At 44.0% G+C, this 24,686-nt stretch overlaps 1 protein-coding gene across 1 annotated transcript in view; it reads right to left on the bottom strand.

Moving 5' to 3' along the window:
- LANCL2 (LanC like glutathione S-transferase 2) overlaps positions 1-24,686 on the bottom strand; it is an 81,795-nt gene that overhangs the window by 29,390 nt on the left and 27,719 nt on the right. The window contains exons 4-6 of the mRNA XM_068236351.1: positions 24,575-24,686; positions 20,841-20,987; positions 19,396-19,578 (exon numbers count right to left, since the gene is read on the bottom strand). The exon at positions 24,575-24,686 is cut by the window's right edge and continues 36 nt beyond it. Coding sequence (XP_068092452.1) covers positions 19,396-19,578; positions 20,841-20,987; positions 24,575-24,686 — 442 coding nt within the window. The remainder of the gene's footprint in view (positions 1-19,395; positions 19,579-20,840; positions 20,988-24,574) is intronic.

The raw sequence follows: 24,686 nt of genomic DNA, 5'->3' as shown, positions 1-24,686 counted from the left end.
AAGCTGGCAGTTGTTGCCTATTCATCTAGCAGCAGCACAAAGCTAACTATTTAAACTGGTTTATACTCATGGTTATCTTTATAAAAAAAATTCAGAGTGGTTTGTAATGTGCTTTGAGTGTGCAAGACGTTAATAGCTACAAGTCGATGATAATGATGATGCAGTGGATTCAATGTGTGTGCCAGTGTTGCAGCCAGAAACAGTGTTGTGCATGACAGTTGCGTCTGTGTATTGCATTGAAGCAATGCACTGAGTTCCACTTGACTTTGGGTGGTACATAATGTGCAATGGAGGGAGGATGGACAATAGCTCAATGGAAAGCAGAGAAGAAAACCAGGAATTGAGCAGCATGGGGGTGCGGAAGAGAAGGGCAGCCTTATCTAGCCAGGTAGATATACGGTAGATAAGGGGCCAATCCAGTTGATCAAATCTGCACTGCCCCAGGTGTCTGCTCCAGTGAATTTGAAAACATGTTCACATTTGTAGAGCTTTATAAAAAGGCACCTCGGACCCATTGCTTTCCGAATATTCATTGAATTATTTATTTTTTTTACAAAAAAGTGACACCCTAAGGCAGCCGAAGAAGAAGCAGAAATGCAGTTATTTAAAATGAAGTCCTTCACTGATATGTGGGAGCCTGTTTCTGAAGTGGTGATAAAGCGTCATCTCAAAGTTCACACTCATTGCTGCACATCACAACACATCACAATGCTAAAGCAAACTCCAGCTTATTTATAAAATAAAAGACGACAAACAGAAACATTGCTGCCACAGCCAGCAAAAGTCTCTGTCTAGCTGCCAGTTCGTTACTGGCTGTGTTAGGTCTCATGATGTCATAACTATGACCAGACATATTGTTCTGTCTTCACAAAGGAAACAGCACTGTTGCAAATTACAGAGGCAGAAGAGTCTCAATCTTCTAACTGTAATATTAAATACTTAACGCAGGAAGAAGTAAAGGCAAGACTAAATAAATTAAAAATAGACAAGGCACCTGGCCCGGATGGCATGCCTCCTCGGGTCCTAAGGGAATTAAGTTCAGTTATAGCTAAGCCCCTTTATCTTATCTTTTGTGACTCTCTTGCAACTGGCAGAGTCCCAGTGGATTGGCGTACAGCCCACGTTTTCCCATTATTTAAGAAGGGCAAAAAATCTGATCCAGGAAATTATAGACCTGTAAGCTTAACATCAGTTGTATGCAAACTATTTGAGGGGTTACTAAGAGATACTATACATGACTTCATAGTAGAAAATAATCTTATTTCTCAGCATCAACATGGGTTTACTAAAGACAGGTCCTGTTTGACTAACATGCTCAGCTTTTATGAGGTAGTGAATGCTACTATGGATATTGGGAATGCTGTAGATGTGATATACTTGGACTTTGTAAAGGCCTTCGACACTGTTCCCCACAGAAGTCTGGTGCAAAAGTTGAGGATGCAAGGACTGGGAAGAGTTTGTGTGCATGGATAGGGAACTGGCTAATGGACAGAAAACAAAGAGTTGTGGTCAATGGATCGTACTCAAAATGGGAGACTGTTAGCAGTGGGGTCCCACAGGGGTCTGTACTGGGTCCAGTGCTCTTCAATTTATTTATTAATGACCTAGTAGATGCAGTAGTGAGCAATGTTGCTATTTTTGCAGATGATACAAAATTGTGCAGAATCATCAACTCTCAGGAAGATAGTGTCATATTGCAACAGGATTTGGATAGGATGGCTATATGGGCACATACATGGCAGATGAAATTCAATGTTGACAAATGTTAAGTCATGCATTTTGGTCGTACCAATGGCCTAGCACCATACAAAATAAATGGGATACAGTTGGGAACATCAAACTTGGAGAAGGACTTAGGAGTACTCATCGACAACAAGTTAAATAATCGTACTCAATGCCAAGCCGCTGCAGCTAAAGCGAACAAAATTTTGGGATGCATTAAAAGGGAAATAAAAACTCGAGATGCTAGCATAATATTGCCCCTGTTTAACTCTCTAGTAAGGCCACATCTGGAATATGGAATTTAGTTCTGGGCACCACATTACAAAAAAGATATTGCAGTTTTAGAGCAGGTGCAGAGACGAGCTACAAAATTGATACGTGGGATGGAAGGTCTCGCTTACCAAGAAAGGTTAGATAAACTGGGTTTATTTAGTCTAGAGAAGAGACGCCTTAGAGGAGATCTAATTAACATGTATAAATACATTAGAGGGCAATATAATAGCTTGGCGGATGAGCTTTTTGTCCCTAGGCCTTCTCTAGAGGACATGAGCTGCGCATGGAGGAAAAACGTTTTAGCCATTTATTTAGGAAAGGGTTCTTTACAGTAAGAGTGATTAAGATGTGGAATGCATTGCCACAGGAAGTCGTTATGGCAAACTCTATACCTGCATTTAAAGGGGGCTTAGATGCTTTCCTTGCGTTGAAAGACATCCATGGCTACAATTACTAGGTTATGCCTAATGATGTTGATCCAGGGATTTTATCTGATTGCCATCTGGAGTCAGGAAGGAATTTTTCCCTTTTGGGGCTAATTGGACCATGCCTTGTGGGGGTTTTTTCGCCTTCCTCTGGATCAACAGGGGTATGTGGGGGATGGGCTGGAGTTGTACTTTGTACTGGTTGAACTCGATGGACGTATGTCTTTTTTCAACCAAAATAACTATGTAACTATGAGATCCGGTTGACCAATAAGACCAAAAATAATCTCCCCTCTCCATTGTAAAGTGTCCATGACTGGTGGCTTGAGGCTGACCAAAAGTAATCTCTTTGAGTAGTTCCTGGGACTGTAAATGAATGTACACTTTGATGGTGCCCTATGTCAGACAATAAGGTACAAAACATTAAAAGGGATGGCGAAATTATACTGTTCCAATATTCCTATTAGCAGTGTAATAGGGACATCATACATTTTTTCATAGAGTCTGTATGAAAAAAAATAGCTCCAAACAATTTCTTAATCTAGTAAACGGCTGATCTGCAGGATTTGGTAACAAGGCATTACCTTCACCAGGGCTTCTGCAATAAGATTCTGAGTTTTAAGCTTTCAAATCAGGCACTTGCATGTACTATATGTCTTAAAGTAAACTGCACTTCTATCTTCTATCTCTGAAGCAGAGATTCTGCCCTCCAGAGATAGAAGAGACAGCTGAGATCAGTTAAAGCAGTATGATTAGCCATACCATGCCAGGGAAAAAAACACACATATAAGTAGATAAATACTTGATCTACTTACATTAGACATGTATTGTACTGTCCACATTTTGATTTCAGTGAATGTTATATAGTAAATGAAGAGAATTCTGTTCCTGGTGGGGGCCATGTCTTTTGCCCACAGTTTAGGCTAAATCCTGATGTCATTTCTGCCCTTTACTTTTTTTCTTTTCTCCTCCAATCGCTGAGTCACCTCAGCCTTGCTTGTAAACACAAGTGAGCAGGGGATCGTGTTTCAGATAAGCAGCTGGCAGGGAAATAAAAGGAAGAGGAGGATTATAGATAAAAAGAACCCGCAGCATGCAACTGTTTGGCACTGACTACTAAAGAGCCAGTGCTCCTTAAAGAGGAACTGTCGGGAAAAATCTTAAAATTCAAAACACATACAAATAAGAAGTACATTTCTTCCAGAGTAAAATAAGCCATAAATTAATTTCTCCTATGTTGCTGTCACTTACAGTAGGTAGTAGAAATCTGACATTACCGACAGATTTTGGACCAGCCCATCTACTCTTAGGGGGGTTCGCAGGGTTTTCTTTATTTTTAAAAGAGTTGCTCCGTCCAACTGCCAAAATAGTGTGCAGTGAGCAGGGAGGCTGTCCAGCATCTTTGTATAAAGATTTTTCAGGGAATGTCTTTATAAAGAATAAAGGCCACGCTGAGAATCCCCTATGGAGAGATGGACTAGCCAAAAATCTACTACCTACTGTAAGTGACAGCAACATAGGAGAAAAGTAATTTATGGCTCATTTTACTCTGCAAGAAATATACTTCTTATTTGTATGTGTTAAATTTTAGTGACAGTTCCTCTTTAACCACTTAAGCCCAACTGGACGAACTTTCTTGTCCAGTTGGGCTGCGTGCACTCCCACGGGCCGTGCGCGCTCCTGCTGCCGGCCATTAGCCCAGCGATCATTGAAAGGGATTATAGATCCCTTTCATTGACTGAAGCCCCCCGCAGAAAAGCCGATAGTGTCTCATCAGACGCTGCAGTTTTTTTGAGTTCAAAAAGTTCCCCGCCTTCATTCTTGTTCCTGGGAACGAGATCGATTGCTCCCAGGACTTTATGACTGTGGCAAAATAGTAAAACTACACCCACATCCACTTTTTATTAAATAAATACATTTTTTAACATTTAAAATTAGCTGTTTACCTCCCACATCAAAAAATACCTAAATGAAATTTTTAATCAAAAAAAAAAATTACAAAAAAAAAAAAAAAAAAATCAGACCATAAATAGTTACCTAAGGGTCTGAACTTTTTAAATATGCACGTGAAAGGAGTATATTAATATAATTTTTTTTAATTATGGGCTTGTAAATAGTGATGGACGCAAATTGAAAAAATGCACCATTATTTCCAAATAAAATATCGGTGCCATACATTGCGATATGGACATAATTTAAATGGTGTAAGAAGCGGGACAAGTGGGCAAATAAAATACATGGGTTTTAATTATGGTAGCATGTATTAATTTCAAACTATAATGGCCAAAAGCTGAGAAATAATATTTTTTTTCCATTTCTTTCTTAATATTCCTGTTAAAATTAATTAAGAATAAATTAATTCTCAGCAAATTGTATCACCCAAAGAAAGCCTAATTGGTGGCGGAAAAAACAAGATATAGATCACTTCATTGTGAGGAGTAGTGATAAAGTTATTGGAACATGAATGAGAGGTGAAAGTTGCTCAGATGCAAAAAATAAACAACCCTTCGGTTAAGTATGTGATACCATATATACTCGCAAGCAAGTCGAATTTGTGACCCCCAAAAAGTGGGTCAAAAGTTGGGGGGTTGGCTTGCTTGCGAGTCATGTGATAGAAATGAAGCCCCCTCCCCCCCACGGCCGCCGCTGCTATTACCTTAGCTCGGCGCCGCTTCTATTCCCCTGTCCTGCTCGTAACCCACAGCAGCGCGCTCCACGGCGGCTACCGTGATGAGGGAGGGAGCCGTAGAGAGAGAGCGGTTCCCATAGTTACGGCGATACACATCGCCGCTACAGGAACCCGCTCTCCCTACGGCTTCCTCCCTCATCACAGCAGCCGCCGTGGGGCGCGCTGCTGTGGATTACGAGCAGTACAGGGGAACAGACGCTGCGCCGAGCTAAGGTAATAGCAGCGGCGGCCGTGGGGGGAGTGGGGGTGCACTATACTACCTACACTGGGCACTATACTAGCTATACTGGCCACTATACTAGCTATACTGGGGCACTACCTACCCATACTGGGCACTATACTAGCTATCCTTGGGCACTACCTACCCATACTGGGCACTTTACTAGCTATACTGGGCACTATGCTAGCTATACTGGGGCACTTTACTAGCTATACTGGGGCACTACCTACCCATACTGGGCACTATACTAGCTATACTGGGCACTTTACTAGCTATACTGAGGCACCACCTACCCATACTGGGCACTATACTAGCTATACCGGGACACACTAGGGGGAATCACACGGACAGCATTTCCTACCCCCGGCTTATATGAGGGTCAATCATTTTTCCCCCCTGTTTTTTCAGGTAAAAGTTGGGGGGCCGGCTTATATGCGGGTCGGCTTGCTTGCGAGTATATACGGTAACTCCAAATCATAACAGATGAAAAAGTTTTGAAAGTTTTGAATGCAGGATTAGCGTCTTTATCACTTAATACACTCAGACCAGTTGCTGTTGAAATTAGATTTTTATGGTGACACTCCCTCTTTAAAGAAAACCTGAACTGAAGTCAAAATAAACATACACAAGTCATACTTACCTCCCATGTAGTCTACTTCTCAATCTCTTTCTCCTCTCCTGCGTCCTGTTTGTCCACTGTGATCAATGAAATTCTCCATCCTCCATTTTGAAAATGGCCATTACCCCATAACAGCGTTCTTGGTCAGCATTGTTAAACTGTAACATCGCCTACTTGAGCCATGGGGAAACATGGACACATCAGTTCTCCTCTCAGCTATAACTGACAGCAACTGATATATTTCAGTTCTGACAAAATGTTGTCAGAACTGGAAGGGATCATTGTCTGAAGAAATTGGTGAGCTTCTGAGAGAAACTGATGGCAAGGTAACTATGTAATGTTCATTTGAAGTTACCTCATGTGTTTATTTTAAATAATTTTACTCAGTACAGGTTCCCTTTAAGAAAGGCCATGTGGTGCAGTGCAGGGGAACTCCCCCTTGTATCCCTGTTATTGACAGCTAAGTTACTGATGCAGTTCAGCTGTTTACAGGATAAAAAGTGGTGTTTTGGGCTATCTTTTTTTCACACAGGCTCTATAGAGAAATGTATGCTTTCCCTATTACACAACTGATAATAGGGATATTGGAACAGCATCATTTCAAAATAACGCCCCTTTAAAGTCTATCTGTAATCTTGTGATGGAAGGGAGTCCATTTCGGGAGCGGTAATGCAGAGATCCCAAGAAGTATAGAGTACAACTGTGTTTAACAGTCAACATGCAATTAAAAGGATTTTCTTAATTTACCACTTACACATTTGCCACTTATAAACTTCAATGTTTCTACTGCAAAAAAAAATCTACGTTCTTCTATATTCATTTTAAATACAAGTTGAGTAAGCTTCTTCAAAGACAAATTTTATAAAGCATTCACCACTCATTTTTTATGCGACAGGGCCTCTATGCCTTTGGTAATTGTTAATTAGTAGCAGCAGAGTATTGCACTGTGCTAGCCATCAGTAACGGCAAGAAGTTTAGAATCTGGATTATACCATTTACTGGCTAACTTAGAAGAAAAAGAGTAAGCTTTCGGTTAGTAAGCCTTCTTCAGACTCGGTTCCTGTATGCATACAGGAAGTGAGTCTGAAGAAATATTATTAGCTGAAAGCTTAAAGGGACCCTGTGCACAACTGTAAATCAAAACTTTTACTTACCTGGGGCTTCCTCCAGCCCACTGTATACCGCGAGGTCCCCCAGCGTCCTCCTGGCGGCTCCATTACCGGCGACACCTGGGCCGCGTGTCGGGCCGGCCCCTTACTAGGTTTGAATGCTTGGCGCCTGCTCCGCGTTATCACTCCAGCCGATACTCGTCATCAAGGCAGCCGGCGTGACAGTACTGCGCATGCGCGGTTCAGAATTAGAAAACCCGCAGTACTGTTATGCCGGCCGGCATGACGAGGAGCGGGTGCCAAGCATTCAAACCTAGGAAGTGCTGGCCCGCCGGTAACGGAGCTGCCAACGGGACCCGCAGAAGAGCCAGGAGACGCCGGGAGACCTCGCGGCCTCCGGTGGGCTGGAGGAAGCCCCAGGTAAGTGAAAGTTTTGATTTACAGTTGTGCTCAGGCTCCCTTTAAGATAGCCATACATCCAGGGATGATGAGAAGATTCGACCTAAAGACAAATCTCTCTCTTAAGCTCAATACACACCATACAATCTTGGTTATACAGATTTACCAAATCTATATAGTATAAGGGCCAACAGATTGAAAATACCTTGAATGATTGATTGGATAAGCTCTTATACTACATGAAAGTGGTAAGATTGAACAACCAAGAATGTATGGTGTGTGTTGAGTCTTAATCGAAGCTCATTATAGAGAGATCTGTCAGCTGTCCATACACCGCAGGCAGATTCCCGATCAATTTCATGCTGAAATCAAAATCGATTCTCCATACATGCACGACATGTAGTTGCCTAGTAACGTGGCCACGTGTGACACCACACACGCGCGCCCTTACTAGGCAACCATGTGGGGCACGCGTGTATGGACAGCGGAGTGCGCCCAGAGCCTGTGGGAACAAGCTAAGGTGGCGGAAAGGTAATGTATAACATGCACTGGGCAATGAGGGGCGGACGACAAACTTAACATTAGGGGGGACAGCGCCGTTGGTTTTGTCATGTTCATCAATCGTCCCAAAATTGCATGCAGTTATCACCGGGCACCCGATCAAGCAAGTCGGCCCAACATCTTGCAGCATGAGCGATCGACTAAGTGACCAATTTCAGGACCGAATTGGATGCTCAATCAGCCACTAAATTGTCTGAAGTATGGTTACCTTTACTTTTATTCTTCTAAGTTAGCCAATAAATGGTATCATCCTGATTCTAAACTTCTTGCTATCATTGTTAATTGTTATCTTAATTTAATCTGTAGCCTAAAGCTTCTTTACTTGACGCTCAAAACTCGTGTTACAATGAACTATACTATGAAGAGCAAATCAAAATACGTACAAAAGGTACCTAAAAGGAAGTTTTTAAGAGCACAGGCAGCAAGTTGAACAATTTAATAGACAAGTATGAACGTGTGTAATGTAATTTAATTGCTTGCTGCACACCAACAAGCGTCAAAGGATGTGAGGATAATTACAATCTTCATGGCAGCAGTTTATAAACTAAATCTGGGTCGCAAAGCTCTGCTTGGCTGTCACACTAACAAGAGATGTGCCAAGCTATGGGGAACCTATTGGCAGCAGTGTTAAATTCTCTAACAAGATTTGTTAGACACGGTACAGAAATATCTGTATTCTAACAGAGCCCTCAAAAGGGTATACAAGGTTATTCTTTAGTTATAAATAATTATTGCTATAAACTACCACATTTTCAACAACAACAAAATCCACCACTCTTCACATCACCAAATAAACAGAAAGAAAGCATTCTTTTTAGAATGCTTGTGTAAAGCTTAGAGATCAAATTATCTGTCTTATGGTGGCCATACATGGTACAATAAAAACGTTTGATTATCCCGTTTATTCGATCAAAATGATTGAATCAAATGAAAGTTGAAAATATTTTTTTTTAATCAAGAAATTCAAACAATTATCCATTTTTTTCGACAAAAATTAGATCCGACATGCTGGAAAAATCTTTATATTCGATCTAACGGAATAATCAAACTAAATTTTGTAATCGAAAAAAAAATGAAAAATTGTACCATGTATGGCCACCCTTAGGGTGGCCCCAAACGTTACAATTTTTCTGTTTGATTTTACTGCAATTTGATGAAAACCATCGCTTGTACAGAAATATGGAAAGTTTTTTATTTGACTCATTTCGACTGAAAGATCTGATCCAATTTCCTCTTTTTTTTCTTTTCTTCTTGAGATTGGCCGTGTTGGAAAATTCAAACCAACTGGTGTGTGATAGGTTGTCAAATTGTATTCAACCTAAATACATTTTTAAGTAGCTATACAGTAAGTACCCAACTTAATTTACTGTTTGTATAATCAACAAAAAGAGATAGAATTATGAAAGAGTATGTGTATATAAAAAAAAATAATACATTTAAAAAAAAATGCTAAGGTATTATACATGGAAAAGTGATTATTGTTAGGTAGAATTTTAATAAAATTTAACTGCGCAGTATTGTACTTGGTTTACGTACTTTGAGTGCTTTTAAACATAGGTTAGGGTCCCTTCCAACAGGATGATCTCATTGTGGTGGAAGGGTCCAGTACGAAAACTTTTGCATGCAAAATATTTTGGAAGCCCAAATCATCAGCTAGGGTAAGTTTGTACCACCTGTTACAGTTGTAACAAACACAATTGTGCCTTTAACCTCCTTAGCGGTAACCCCGTGTGTGACACGGGGTAAGCCGCCGGAGGGTGCCGCTCAGGCCCTGCTGGGCCGATTTGTTTAATTTTTTTTTTGCTGGACGCAGCTAGCACTTTGCTAGCTGCGCCAGCACCCCGATCGCCGCCGCCGCGCGCCCGATCGCCGCTATCCGGTGCGGCGCGCGGCCCCCCCCCCCAGACCCCGAGCGTTGCCTGGCCAATCAGTGCCAGGCAGCGCCGAGGGGTGGATCGGGTCTCCCAATGACGTCCCGACGTCGCTGACGTCATTCCGCCCCGTCGCCATGGCGACGGGGGAAGCCCTCCAGGAAATCCCGTTCTTTGAACGGGATTTCCTGATCGCCTATCGCCGGAGGCGATCGGCGGGGCTGGGGGGATGCCGCTGAGCAGCGGCTATCATGTAGCGAGCCCTCGGCTCGCTACATGATTAAAAAAAAAAATAATTAAAAAAAAACTGCTGCGCTGCCCCCTGGCGGTATTTTTCATACCGCCAAGGGGGTTAAAGAACAACTGTAGCGACAAGAGTATGGAGGCTGCCATATTTATTTTCTTTTAAGCAATACCAGTTGCCTGGTTGTCCTGCTGATCTATTTGGCTGCAGTAGTATCTGAACAACACCAGAAACAAGCATGCAGCTGATCTTGTCAGATCTGACAATAATGTCAAAAACACCTGATCTGAATGTGTTTGTTCAGTGTTTATGGCTAAAAGTACCGTATTAGCGGCAAAGGACAAGCAGGATAGCCAAGCAACTGGTATTGCTTAAAAGGAAATAAATATGGCACCCTCCACATCCCTCTTGTTACAGTCGTCGTTTCAGAAGCTTTGCAGCCCTATACAGCTAGTGTCACTGAGGTGCAGCTTGGTTTTAGATGCGCTGCCATCTCAAAGCTCAATTATCCTAAGGCAGGGCTGCCCAATAGGTCGATCGCGATCTACCGGTAGATCACGACCGCCTTCTCAGTAGATCGTGGCCTCTTGGCCGCGTCTCGTTAAATTTTGCGGCCAGCAGCTCATTATGTTTTGCTGCCGGCCGCTGGCCAATAAGGATGCAAGAGGAGAGGCTGCGAGTTAGAGAGGGAGGAGAGAGGCGGCGAAGCCGCTACGTCATGGCTGGGGGCGGCGGCGGGCAGCCTGCAACATGCGTGCTTGTAACGTGCCCGGCGCCGCCCCCAGCCATGACATAGCGGCCGCGCCGCCTCTCTCCTCCCTCTCTCCTCGCTGCGTCTTCTCCCCTGCATCCTTATTGGCCAGCGGCCTGCCTGCCGGAGGTTCCAAGAGACCAGAGGACTTGGCTAACCTACACTGAGGGCCCCTATACCTGGCTAACCTACACTGAGGACCCCTATACCTGGCTAACCTACACTGAGGGCCCCTATACCTGGCTAACCTACACTGAGGGCCCCTATACCTGGCTAACCTACACTGAGGGCTCCTATACCTGACTAACCTACACTGAGGGCCCCTATACCTGGCTAACCTAGACTGAGGGCCCCTATATCTAGCTAACCTACACTGAGGGCCCTTATTCCTGGCTAACCTACACTGAGGGCCCCTATACCTCGCTAACCTACACTGAGGGCCCATATACCTGGCTAACCTACACTGAGGGCCCCTATACCTGGCTAACCTACACTGAGGGCCCCTATACCTGGCTAACCTACACTGAGGGCTCCTATACCTGGCTAACCTACACTGAGGGCCCCTATACCTGGCTAACCTACACTGAGGGCCCCTATACCTAGCTAACCTACACTGAGGGCCCTTATTCCTGGCTAACCTACACTGAGGGCCCCTATACCTGGCTAACCTACACTGAGGGCCCATATACCTGGCTAACCTACACTGAGGGCCCATATACCTGGCTAAACTACACTGAGGGCCCATATACCTGGCTAACCTACACTGAGGGCCAATATACCTGGCTAACCTATACTGAGGGCCCATATACCTGGCTAACCTATACTGAGGGCCCATATACCTGGCTAACCTACACTGAGGGCCATATACCTGGCTAACGTACACTGAGGGCCCATATACCTGGCTAACCTACACTGAGGGCCCATATACCTGGCTAACCTACACTGAAGGCCCATATTCCTGGCTAACCTACACTGAGGGCCCCTATACCTGGCTAACCTACACTGAGGGCCCATATACCTGGCTAACCTACACTGAGGGCCCATATACCTGGCTAACCTACACTGAGGGCCCATATACCTGGCTAACCTACACTGAGGGCCCATATACCTGGCTAACCTACACTAAGGGCCCATATACCTGGCTAACCTATACTGAAGGCCCATATACCTGGCTAACCTACACTGAGGGCCCATATACCTGGCTAACCTACACTGAGGGCCCATATACCTGGCTAACCTACACTGAGGGCCCATATACCTGGCTAACCTACACTGAGGGCCCATATACCTGGCTATTCTACACTGAGGGCCCATATACCTGGCTAACCTACACTGAGGGCATGTAACCTATGCTGCAGGCACATATACCTGGCTAACCTATGCGGGGGGGACGGCCTGTGCTTAGCATTTGAGACGTTGGTAGATCTCCTGGCCTTGGCAAATTTTAAAGTAGCTCGCGAGCCGAAAAAGTGTGGGCACCTCTGTCCTAAGGTGTATAAATCTGGAAGGGTGTACGTGGTCCATGCTGCACCCCTTCCATTTTTATGGCTAGCTTTCTCCCAGGTTACACTAACATGTGCATGTATTCAAGAGGTCTGGGTGATTTTAAACATAGGTTAGGTTAATATTTCTGAAAAGATGCTGGTATGATTCCTGGTGATCACAAACGTCTCCAAGTATCTAGAGAAGAGAGGCGCTCACATCCTTGGTATACTTCTTTGTACGGCCCTATTGTATTCTCCTGAAGAAGCAGGCAAGCACCGTGAAACACATTGGGCCTGATTCACAAAGCGGTGCTAACAGTTAGCACACTGGTGAAAAGCCCTTTATCAAGCCTAAACTCTGTTTAGGCATGATAAGTTTAGGTGTGATAAGTTTAGGTGTGATAAGTTTAGGAGTGATAAGTTTAGGAGTGATAAGTTTAGGAGTGATAAGTTTAGGAGTGATAAGTTTAGGAGTGATAAGTTTAGGAGTGATAAGTTTAGGAGTGATAAGCTTAGGCATGATAACTATAGCATCAACTGGGTTAAGCACCGCAGTGCACAGCTGATCAAAAGTTTTGCGCTAGCAAAGTCTGGTGCACTACGCATAGAGTTTAATGGCGCTGCTTTGCGTGCGGGACTTTGCACGCGATCTAAACTCATCTAAACTTATAGGATAGGATGATATCTGGCCCCTTAAAGGATACCCAAACTGAAATGTGACATAATGAGATGGACATGTGTATGTACAGTGCCAAGCACACAAATAACTATGCTGTGTTCCTTTTTTTTTTTCTCTGCCTGAAAGAGTTAAATATCAGGTATGCAAGTGGCTGACTCAGTCCTGACTCAGACAGGAAGTGACTACAGTGTGACCCTCACTGATAAGAAATTCCAACTATAAAACACTTTCCTAGCAGAAAATGGCTTCTGAGAGCAAGAAAGAGGTAAAAAAGGGGAATTTCTTATCAGTGAGGGTCACACTGTAGTCACTTCCTGTCTGAGTCAGGACTGAGTCAGCCACTTACATACCTGATATTTAACTCTTTCAGGCAGAGAAAGAAAAAAAGGAACACAGCATAGTTATTTGTGTGCTTGGCACTGTACATACAAATGTCTATCTCATTATGCCACATTTCAGTTCGGGTATCCTTTAACCACTTAAGCCCGAAGGGTTGAAATTTTTTTACATCCGAGCAACTTTCACCCCCCATTCATTTGACAATAACTTTATCACTACTCATCACAATTAATTGATCTATATCTTGTTTTTTCCGCCACCAATTAGGCTTTCTGTGGGTGGTATATTTTGCTAAGAGCCACTTTACTGTAAATGCATTTTAACAGGAAGAATAAGAAAAAAATGGAAAAAATTCATTATTTCTCAGTTTTCAGCCATTATAGTTTTAAAATAATACATGCCTCCATAATTAAAACTCACGTATTGTATTTGCCCATATGCCCCGGGTATTTCACCGTTAAAATTATGTCCCTATCACAATGTATGACGACAATATTTTATTTGGAAATAAAGGTGCATTTTTTCCGTTTTGCGTCCATCACTGTTTAGAAGCCCATAATTTATTAAATCATATTGATATACTCCTTTGACATGCATATTTGAAAAGTTCAGACCCTTAGGTAACTATTTATGTTTTTTGTTTTTTTTTATTATTGTAATTTTTTTTTTTTTAATTTAAACTTGTATGTGGGTATTTTTTGGTGTGGGAGGTAAACAGGGTTTTATTTTTAATATATTTATATGTTTACTTGTAAAACTTTTTATTTTAGGTGTAATTTGCTATTTGGCCACAAGATGGTCAGAATCAAAAAGTCCTGGGAGCGATCGATCTCGCTCCCAGGCAGAAGAAAGGAGACCAGAGCTCAGAAAAGCCGCAGTGTCTGAAGAGACGCTGTCGGCTTTTCTCCGGGGGGGGGGGGGGGGGGTCCGATCAGCGAAAGGGATTTATAATCCCTTTCACTGATCGGTGGGCTAGCGGCCAGCAGCGGGGGCGCGCACGGGGGGCCCGCGGGAGTGCGCGCAGCCCAACTGGACGAGAAATCTCGTCCAGTTGGGCTTAAGTGGTTAAGGACAAGAGACCACTGGTATGAAAAATTGGGCCTAGGGTGTCGGTGGTTAGAGGTGGACGATGCGCGACCTAGTGGATAGTGTCATGCGCAGCGGGTTACCAGGGGTGGGGGTTGGGGAGCTGGGAGTTTAGTTGCCCCAGTATAGCTAGTATATAGTGCACCAGTATAGCTAGTAAAGTGCCTAGTATAGTGCCCCGGTATGGCTAGTATAGTGCCTAGTATAGTGCCCCAGTATGGCTAGTATAGTGCCCAGTATAGCTAGTATAGTGCCCAGTATAGCTAGTACAGTGCCACAGTATGGCTAGTATAGTGCCCAGTATAGCTAGTATAGTGCCCAGTATAGCTAGTATAGTGCCCAGTATAGCTAGTATAGCGCCCAGTATAGCTAGTATAGCGCCCAGTATAGCTAGTATAGCGCCCAGTATAGCTAGTATAGTGCCCAATATAGCTAGTATAGTGCCCAGTGTAGCTAGTATAGTCCCAGTATAGCTAGTATAGTGCCGCAGTATAGCTAGTATAGTGCCCAGTATGGCTAGTATAGTGCCCCAGTATGGCTAGTATAGTGCCCCAGTATGGCTAGTATAGTGCCCCAGTATGGCTAGTATAGTGCCCAGTATGGCTAGTATAGTGGCCAGTATGGCTAGTATAGTGCCCAGTATATAGCTAGTATAGTGCCCAGTATATAGCTGGTATAGTGCAAGTATACAGCTCGTATAGTGCCCAGTATATAGCTAGTATAGTGCCCAGTATAGTGCCTGAGTATTGGTAGGTAGTGCCCCCCTCCCCCCGCCGCTCCTGTTACCTTATGAGCGGGCGGTCGCTTCCCTTCTTAGATCCCCCCAGCCGCTCTCCTCTTATTAGCATCCGGTATTACAGCATCGCGCCTGCTGTAAGGAAGGGAAGGAAGCGCGGTAGCGGCTTCCTGTAGCGGCGATATGCATCGCCGTTACCATGGGAACCACTACCGTGCTTCCTTCCCTTCCTTACAGCAGTCGCAATACGCGATGCTGTAGTACCGGATGCTAATAAGAGGAGAGCGGCTGGAGGAATCTAAGAAGATAAATGTAGGTTAGCCAGGTATAGGGGCCCTCAGTGTAGGTTAGCCAGCTATAGGGGCCCTCAGTGTAGGTAAGCCAGGTATAGGGGCCCTCAGTGTAGGTTAGCCAGGTATAGGGGCCCTCAGTGTAGGTTAGCCAGGTATAGGGGCCCTCAGTGTAGGTTAGCCAGGTATAGGGGCCCTCAGTGTAGGTTAGCCAGGTATAGGGGCCCTCAGTGTAGGTTAGCCAGGTATAGGGGCCCTCAGTGTAGGTAAGCCAGGTATAGGGGCCCTCAGTGTAGGTTAGCCATGTATATGTACCTGCAGCATAGGTTAGCCAGGTCCTCTGGTCTCCTGGAACCTCTGGCAGGCAGGCCGGTGGCCAATAAGGATGCAGGGGAGGAGACGCGGCGAGGAGAGAGGGAGGAGAGAGGCGGCGCGGCCGCTATGTCATGGCTGGGGGCGGCGCCGGGCACGTTACAAGCACGCATGTTGCAGGCTGCCCGCTGCCGCCCCCAGCCATAAAAGGAGAGCGGCTGGGGGAATCCAAGAAGGCAAGCGGCCGCCCGCTCATAAGGTAACAGGAGCGGCGTCCGCCGGGGGGGGGGGGGGGGGGGGGGGGGGGAGGGGCGAGAGGCTAGACACACCGCGGCCCGGTAGAAAACTGCCAACGGACCGGCAGTGGGCCGCGGCCCGGTGGTTAGGGACCCCTGGTCTATGGAAAAGGGTAGTATTTGGACAGTAAGGCTTTAAGGACAGGTTCAAACTTGAGCGGATGCAGAACGGAAACTGTAAGCGTTCCGTCCGTATGTGACAAATTTTAAGCCAATGCTGATGTAATTTCCTCCCTTGCTGTTATTTTCTACTAGAAACTGCACTGTCATATCTAGCTTGCTTTGTAAACATGTGAGCACAGCATAGATTGTATTTTAGCAGCTTCTCCCTTCTCAGCCTCGTGTCACACTGAACTACCCTCAGCCAAACAGTGAGGGGCAGAAATGTGGAACGGGAGATAAAAAGCTTTCCTCTACCAGACAATGTAACAAATAGTGCCAAGCTGACTGAGATAAGATTTATTACAGCATAAACATGTATGATTATATTGGAATGCTTGCAATTCAGGGTTAGGTTGTAGAGTGCATAATAAACAAAGAGCAGTGGGTAAAAGATACAAAACCTGCTGGCTATTGTCATCTTCACTATAAATCATGGGACTACAAATTCCATGGTTTTCAGTGTGTAATAATTATAATAATAATGCTACTTTCTACAATACAACAACCAACATTGCTAGTGAGCTAGTTCTGTCATGCACCTGATCTAGCTCAGGCAGAAATAGGCCGCGCAGCTTAAAATGCACATTTATTTAACATCAGAGTACATCTCAACAGCAAGTTAATTTCCGGCATGCTCCAAATGTGTCTTTCTACCCGCTATGCAAAAAATAAAAGTAGAATTGCTCAAGCTTTCCTATTAGTCAGAATTTTATCTGTAAGCTTATTCAATTTAGAAGTACCAAAATCCACAGATATATACAGTGGTGTGAAAAACTATTTGCCCCCTTCCTGATTTCTTATTCTTTTGCATGTTTGTCACACTTAAATGTTTCTGCTCATCAAAAATCGTTAACTATTAGTTAAAGACAACATAATTGAACACAAAATGCAGTTTTAAATGATGGTTTTTATTATTTAGTGAGAAAAAAAACTCAAAACCTACATGGCCCTGTGTGAAAAAGAAATTGCCCCCTGAACCTAATAACTGGTTGGGCCACCCTTCGCAGCAATAACTGCAATCAAGCGTTTGCGATAACTTGCAACGAGTCTTTTACAGCGCTCTGGAGGAATTTTGGCCCACTCATCTTTGCAGAATTGTTGTAATTCAGCTTTATTTAAGGGTTTTCTAGCATAAACCGCCTTTTTAAGGTCATGCCACAACATCTCAATAGGATTCAGGTCAGGACTTTGACTAGGCCACTCCAAAGTCTTCATTTTGTTTTTCTTCAGCCATTCAGAGGTGGATTTGCTGGTGTGTTTTGGGTCATTGTCCTGCTGCAGCGCCCAAGATCGCTTCAGCTTGAGTTGACGAACAGATGGCCGGACATTCTCCTTCAGGATTTTTTGGTAGACAGTAGAATTCATGGTTCCATCTATCACAGCAAGCCTTCCAGGTCCTGAAGCAGCAAAACAACCCCAGACCATCACACTACCACCACCATATTTTACTGTTGGTATGATGTTCCTTTGCTGAAATGATGTGTGACTTCTACGCCAGATGTAACAGGACACGCACCTTCCAAAAAGTTAAACTTTTGTCTTGTCGGTCCACAAGGTATTTTCCCAAAAGTCTTGGCAATCATTGAGATGTTTTTTTAGCAAAATTGAGACGAGCCTTAATGTTCTTTTTGCTTAAAAGTGGTTTGCGCCTTGGATATCTTCCATGCAGGCCGTTTTTGCCCAGTCTCTTTCTTATGGTGGAGTCGTGAACACTGACCTTAATTGAGGCAAGTGAGGCCTGCAGTTCTTTAGATGTTGTCCTGGGGTCTTTTGTGGCCTCTCGGATGAGTTTTCTCTGCGCTCTTGGGGTAATTTTGGTCGGCCGGCCACTCCTGGGAAGGTTCATCACTGTTCCATGTGTTTGCCATTTGTGGATAATGGCTCTCACTGTGGTTTGCTGGAGTCCCAAAGCTTTAGAAATGGCTTTATAACCTTTACCAGACTGATAGATTTCAATTACAGTACTTTTGTTCTCATTTGTTCCTGAATTTCTTTGGATCTTGGCATGATGTCTAGCTTTTGAGGTGCTTTTGGTCTACTTCTCTGTGTCAGATAGCTCCTATTTAAGTGATTTCCTGATTGAAACAGGTGTGGCATTAATCAGGCCTGGGGGTGACTACAGAAATTGAACTCAGGTGTAATAAACCACAGTTAAGTTATTTTTTAACAAGGGGGGGCAATCACTTTTTCACACAGGGCCATGTAGATTTGGAGTTTTTTTTTCTCACTAAATAATAAAAACTATAATTTAAAACTGCATTTTGTGTTCAATTAGGTTATCTTTGACTAATAGTTAACGGTTTTTGATGAGCAGAAACATTTAAGTGTGACAAACATGCAAAAGAATAAGAAATCAGGAAGGGGGCACATAGTTTTTCACACCACTGTAATTAAAGCAAATCCAAAGGGTCTGCACACTGTAAAGTAACCTAGTCCTGTTTTATTCAATAAACGTGACACATTCATTCCATAACCCTGCAATGCCCAGCGACATCGAGCGTGACGCAGACACAGGGCAGAGCAGTGGCTCGGTGATGGACAGCACCGTTAGCCAGTGATATTTTTCTCTCTGAGGCTCAGTAATTGGCTCACAGGAGGCAGGATTTCTGCCCTGACGGTGAGCATGGGAGATTTTCTGCAGTGTAGATCTTAAGGCGTCTAAGGGTTTTGTGGACAGATCGGGGACAGCAGGTGACATAGGACATTCCACAGGCATGACACATTGAAGAGAGGTTTTTCTTTTCTAGTAAGCGTTCTTGCATGGTTCATGCACTTTGTGATTGTGTTTATATGCTTATATGTCTATATGAAAATGTGACTACTGGGCGGCAAATTTGAAAATTTGGGTGGGACCTTATTGCCTCAAACGTCTTATATGCTTGTTCTCAGATGTTGTTTACCGTTACCATTCCGTGTTGTTGCCTTGACAAAGGGGACCCCTCGGGGCCTCGAAACGACTCGTGGTTATGGAATGGATGTGTGTCACATTTATTGACTAAAACAGGACTTGGTTACATTAGAGTGTGCGGCCCCTTTGGATTAGCTTGCACTTGTGCTACTGGTCCTGCACCTCATGAGTGGTGTGCGATTTATTTTCTTCTAACTCCATATGACTAAAGTAGACTCACCTTGTGGGCCTGAATGAGCATGTGTATAACTCCAGGAGCTCCATGACACCAGTGCACCAGCCGATCTGTTTCATTGCTTAATGATGATGGATAATTACCGGATCTAAATTTCTTGTGACGTACATAGTCGATGCAAGGCTTCACAAGCTCCGTCAGTGTTTCTTGTTCTACTTTTGCCAGAGGCTTTAAATACAAAGATACACATTGTGAACCTGGATTAAATCAATGTAAAGGTGTTTGATGCATAATACATAGTACACAACTGTATGCAATGGAAAAAATGGAAAATAACACTTGCCCAAATCAAATATACTGTATATAAAAGTCATAATAAAGACCTTTAAAAAAAATAAAAATAAATCAGGTTTAGGGTCAACCAGCTTAGCACTGCCCTACTCCGCACCATTGCTTCCTATATGTGGCGGTTTGCATGATTTTCTCCCCACTACCAGGCATCTACCCTCTGGCTAGGAGACTCTTTTTCTGCTAGTCCTACCTCCTATAGACCAATTTTAAAAGGCATGTGTGCATTCATGCAGCAACTAGTGTTATTCTTTGGGAGCTAAGACAGGTGGGAATAGAAAGCCGAGCCATGTTCTTACCCCAGGTGGTTAAAAGCCTGGACACAAGAAAGAGATTGTATACTCACCCACATGAATTCAAAAATCGTTGTTTGCTATGAGAATGCTGTGGCTAAATTAAGATTTCAAGCAAGTCTGCAAGCTTCTTCAGAAGACCAGAGTCCACCTCTTAGAGCAGAGGTGCCCACATTTTTCAGCTTGAAAGTTACTTAGAAAATTGCTACATCAAAATGATCTACCAGGAAGATTCTACCTACAGATGCCAGCCATAATTAAAGCACATGTACAGAAGCAGTCCCAATATTACAATGATTCTCACAAGCTGCCAGTCAGTTATATGCATACCATAGAATACTACTCAGTAAGCCAGAGTCACAATATCACACTTAGGGCTGATTCACACTACAAGAGCTTTTGTAAGCGCTAGAGATTTGAAAAGCACTTGCTATTGCAATGATATGGGGGATTTCTACAAAATCACATCGCTCCATTGAGAACACACACATAGGATTACATTAGCACGAGTTTTTAAAATCACAAAGCGCTTAGAAAAGCTCTTTTAGTGTCAATTAGCCTTTAGTGGTTGGCTAAATTGTAATCAGCAGTACCACATAATGCTTATAATATGTATAGCTCCCCACCTTACAACATCATAATCTACACTGTTGTACATATCTACAGGATGACATATCACACTAAGCTCATCTAAGTCAGAGAGACAGCATACGATGTATGCATTATTCAAGTGTGTGGTGTGTACGATCTACCAGTAAATCACAATCTACAAACGTTGTGCAGGGGGGCCCAGTGATTTCTAGTTACGTCCCTGTCTCCAGATTTAGTGAAATGACCTATATGGCTTACCTGCATCAGCATGTAGTAGATACCAGCTAATCCATGAGCTGCTCCTACATACTGCTTCTTGTGCCACTGATAGAGTAGCGGACAGCGCTCAGTCTTGTGCTCCTCTTTGGACAAATTTTTCCCAGATTCTACGATGGCATCTACAAGCTACAGCCACAAACAAACATCTCAAATATTTTAGGAAAGCAGGAAAAAAAAAAAAAAAAAAAAAAAAAAAAAAAGTCAAGCAAATTAAAAAAATGTATCTTTATTAAACCTGATAACAGAAAACGCTATGCATACATTTATCAGTCAAACCTATCTGGAAACAAATTCAAGAGAATTAATTGCATGTGTAGAAGCAATGGTATATAGAACATTCCAGTAGTCTCGTAAGAAAGATGTCTGGTTATGGATGGGGGAGAAAAGTGAGGCGAGGGGCGGAGCTTAGATGAGGGGCAAAGCTTAGCTCGAAAGAGGACGCTAATGCAAAATGAGGCATGGCCTCTCACAGTGGGGATATAAATTCCCCCCCCCCCAATCCCTTTGGCTTACAGCTTGGTCCACAGAATTTAAAAGGCCCCTTTACCAAAATGCACCCCTGCTCCCTTACTGATATCACGCTGGCTGACACAGAGTTTGCAGACTTTGGAAGGCACATTCCCTTCTGCCTTTAGCTTGCCTCTCCTGGCCATCACCCTCCATACCAGCCGGCCACATTTTCAAAGAAATGCTGAGATTTGAGCAGCAGCGCTGTCGTAAAATATCAGTGTGTGCAATGCCTCAGCCATAACCAGTATGCTGCATTACAGACTGCAGATGTACAGAAAAGAACAACATGGCCACTTCCACCAGGGCTGCCTTCAGGAATTTCGGGGTCTCATGCAGGGCAAACCAGATGCCCCCCATGTCAAAACAATCTGCAGAAAAAAAAAGAAGTCTGGCGCACAAGCGCACTAGGGCCTGGAAAAAGACCCAGATAAGGATAGTGGACATTTTTTTTGTCACCACGAATATCCTTTTAAGGACATAAAAGGACATAAAAGGATATTTAAGGACATAAAAGATGACAGAATGGCCATCATGCTTTACTTACCTGGGGCTTCTTCCTGACAGTCTACGTAGACTCTCGCCACAGTTGTACTGTGCTGTAGTGCAGCACTAGCCCCTCTGTAATGATTGCCCAATCGACCGCAAGCTATGGCGCATGCACAGACCGCTCCCAGTCAGGTCAGCAATTATTACAGAGGGTCTAGTGCTACACTACAGTGGAACTGCAGCGAGAGAACACACAGACTGTTGGGGCTGAAAGAAGCCCCAGGTAAGTAAAGCATAATAGCCATTCTATTTAAGGTGTCCTGATGTAGTCTCCTGTCTGTAACACTCCCCAGACCACCTCAAGGTTCATGACAGGAGACCACAGGCTGGGCTGCAGCCTGCAGTAGGTGATGCACAGAGTGAGTCATTGTACACAAATTCACCAAGTCACACTTGTGCCATGCCACTGGTTGCTGATACTGCTTCCTCATGTTGTCTCCATTTGCTTTGCCCGATGAAAGCCCAGAACAAATGGAGGTTCACCCTCTGCCTGTCTGATGCTCTTGCCGAATGATCGGGCTATGGTGGCCGAATGAAATGAGGAATTTTGGCGCATATCTTGTGGTGAGCAAGAGGATGAGTGACTGAGTGGCACACAAGGGGCAGGGCGGGACAGCACACAAACACTATGGCAGTGCTGGAGCTACAATGTAAATAAACACATGCATTGGCTTATCCCCCACCAACATACCCCCCCTTCAAGCCGAAGCACAGTTGACACATGGGATGGGAGATGAGGAAAACACAGGCATAAGCAACTACAGCTGGGCTGCCTGTAACCCACGGAGTGTGACAATATTCACTGAACCCCATATTAAGTTGGGCCCCATATGCCCTTCCCCTCTGTGATGCCCTATCGGCGGCCCTAGCTCCCACAACGTGCAGCATCACCGGGCCCATACTATGTCTTGCATCCACATGAAGGGGTAACAGCTCACTATTTATGCCTCTGTATTTGTTTATGCCTCTGTATTTGATCTCTGATTTCAATAGCGTTTTCTCGCAGATGGTCCTCTTTAACATTACGGCCCACTATATACATACTGAAAAATCGTCAAGTGCAATTGCAATGCAATTTTAAATTCCCATGCTTTTTACAATGCTTAAAGAGACTCTGAAGTCTCTCAAAATTTGGGTTTTTCTTGTAAAATCATCTTTAATATCATTGCCCTAACTGAAACGCCGCATCCCTGTGGCTGCACACTAACTAAATCACCCCAAGCTGCTGGGCAAAAATCCACAACCTTCTAGGTCGTGGTTTTTGCTGCCCCAAGGAGAAAGAGCTTTGGGCTGTAGCTCTGCCTCCAGGCGCGTCAATCCGTGTGCATCTCCGCCTCTCCCCCCGCCCCTCTCAGTGAAAGAAGGGGCGGGCGGAGGCGGCAATCCGCGCAGATGGACGCATGTAGAAGCAAAGCTACAGCCCAAAGCACTGCCTCTATGAGGAAGCACTCCCCGCAATGTGCCCCGGGGAGTTTGGGGTGATTTAGTTAGTGTTTAGCTGCAGGGATACGGCATTTGAGCTAGGGCAATGATATTAAAGATAATTTTACAAGAAAAACAGGTATTTTGGGAGACTTCAGTCTCTCTTTAAACTTCCCATACTGGGGAGAATTCTTATTTAAAATGTTTGTAAAATTTCTTTCAATAAAACTTTTTGAAACTAAAATCCCATGCCTGCATTTTTCAATGCATTTGCATTTTTCTTGTGATTGGCTTAAGTCCTTCAACAGGAAGTAGCAAGGTCTCTTAGGATTTGACCTCGAAAAAATGCAATGAGGTCGTATCGCACTGTTTTTTCAACCGCAGCGTTCAAAAATCGCACTACTGTCTATAGTTCTTCACAATTTCCATTATTTTTTAAAAAGGCTTTTCAATTGAACAAAAGCATGCGATTATAAAAAAACAGCGCAACGCAGCCAGTGTTTACAGGTCCTGGGGGGAAAGGTTGTGGCTAGATATTGGACTTTCAGTAGAAGGTAGGTTTTCAGTAGAAGGTAGGTTAAAGGCAGCGGAATGACGGACGGACGGACGGACGGACGGGGGGGGGGGGGGGGGGAATGGGGGAACTGAAGTGAGAGGAATATGGAAGCTGCCATCATTATTTCTTTTCAACCAATACCAGAAACAAGCATGCAGCTAATATTGTCAGATCTAACAATAATGTCAGAAACACCTGATCTTCTGCATGCTTGTTCAGGGGCTGTGGCTAAAAGTATCATAGGCAGATGATCAGCAGGGCTGCCAGGCAACTGGTATTGCTTAAAAGGAAATAAATATGGCAGCCTCCATATACCTAACTTCAGTTGTCCTTTAAGCAATACCAGCTGGCTGGCAGCCCTGCTGATCCTCTGCCTTTAATGCTTGTAGCCATATACCCTGAACAAGCAGCATATCAGGTATTTCTGACACTATTGTCAGATCTGACAAGATTAGCTGCAAGCTTGTTTCTGGTGTTATTCAGACACTACTGCAGCCAAATAGATCAGCAGGACTGCCAGGCAACTGGTATTGTTTAACAGGAAATAAAAATGGCAGCCTCCATAATCTTCTCACTTCAGTTGTCCTTTAATGGGGAAACGAACCTGTGAATGATCCCTCAAAGCGCTCTTCAATGATCATTAAGTCTGATAAGTACTTCAGCAGACGAATGGACTAACCTCTTTAATAGTGGCCTGTGGTACAGTATCCGGACCAATTTCTGAGTTTAAATAGAGTAATGCATACAGATATCCAGCTCTGCCATACAGTAACTCGTCTGGAAGTTCAGAA

The sequence above is a fragment of the Hyperolius riggenbachi genome, chromosome 5 (assembly GCF_040937935.1).
Source record: "Hyperolius riggenbachi isolate aHypRig1 chromosome 5, aHypRig1.pri, whole genome shotgun sequence".
Taxonomy (NCBI): domain Eukaryota; kingdom Metazoa; phylum Chordata; class Amphibia; order Anura; family Hyperoliidae; genus Hyperolius; species Hyperolius riggenbachi.
The sequence above is the reverse complement of the archived record's forward strand: the minus strand, read 5'-3'. Positions and strand labels throughout refer to the sequence as shown.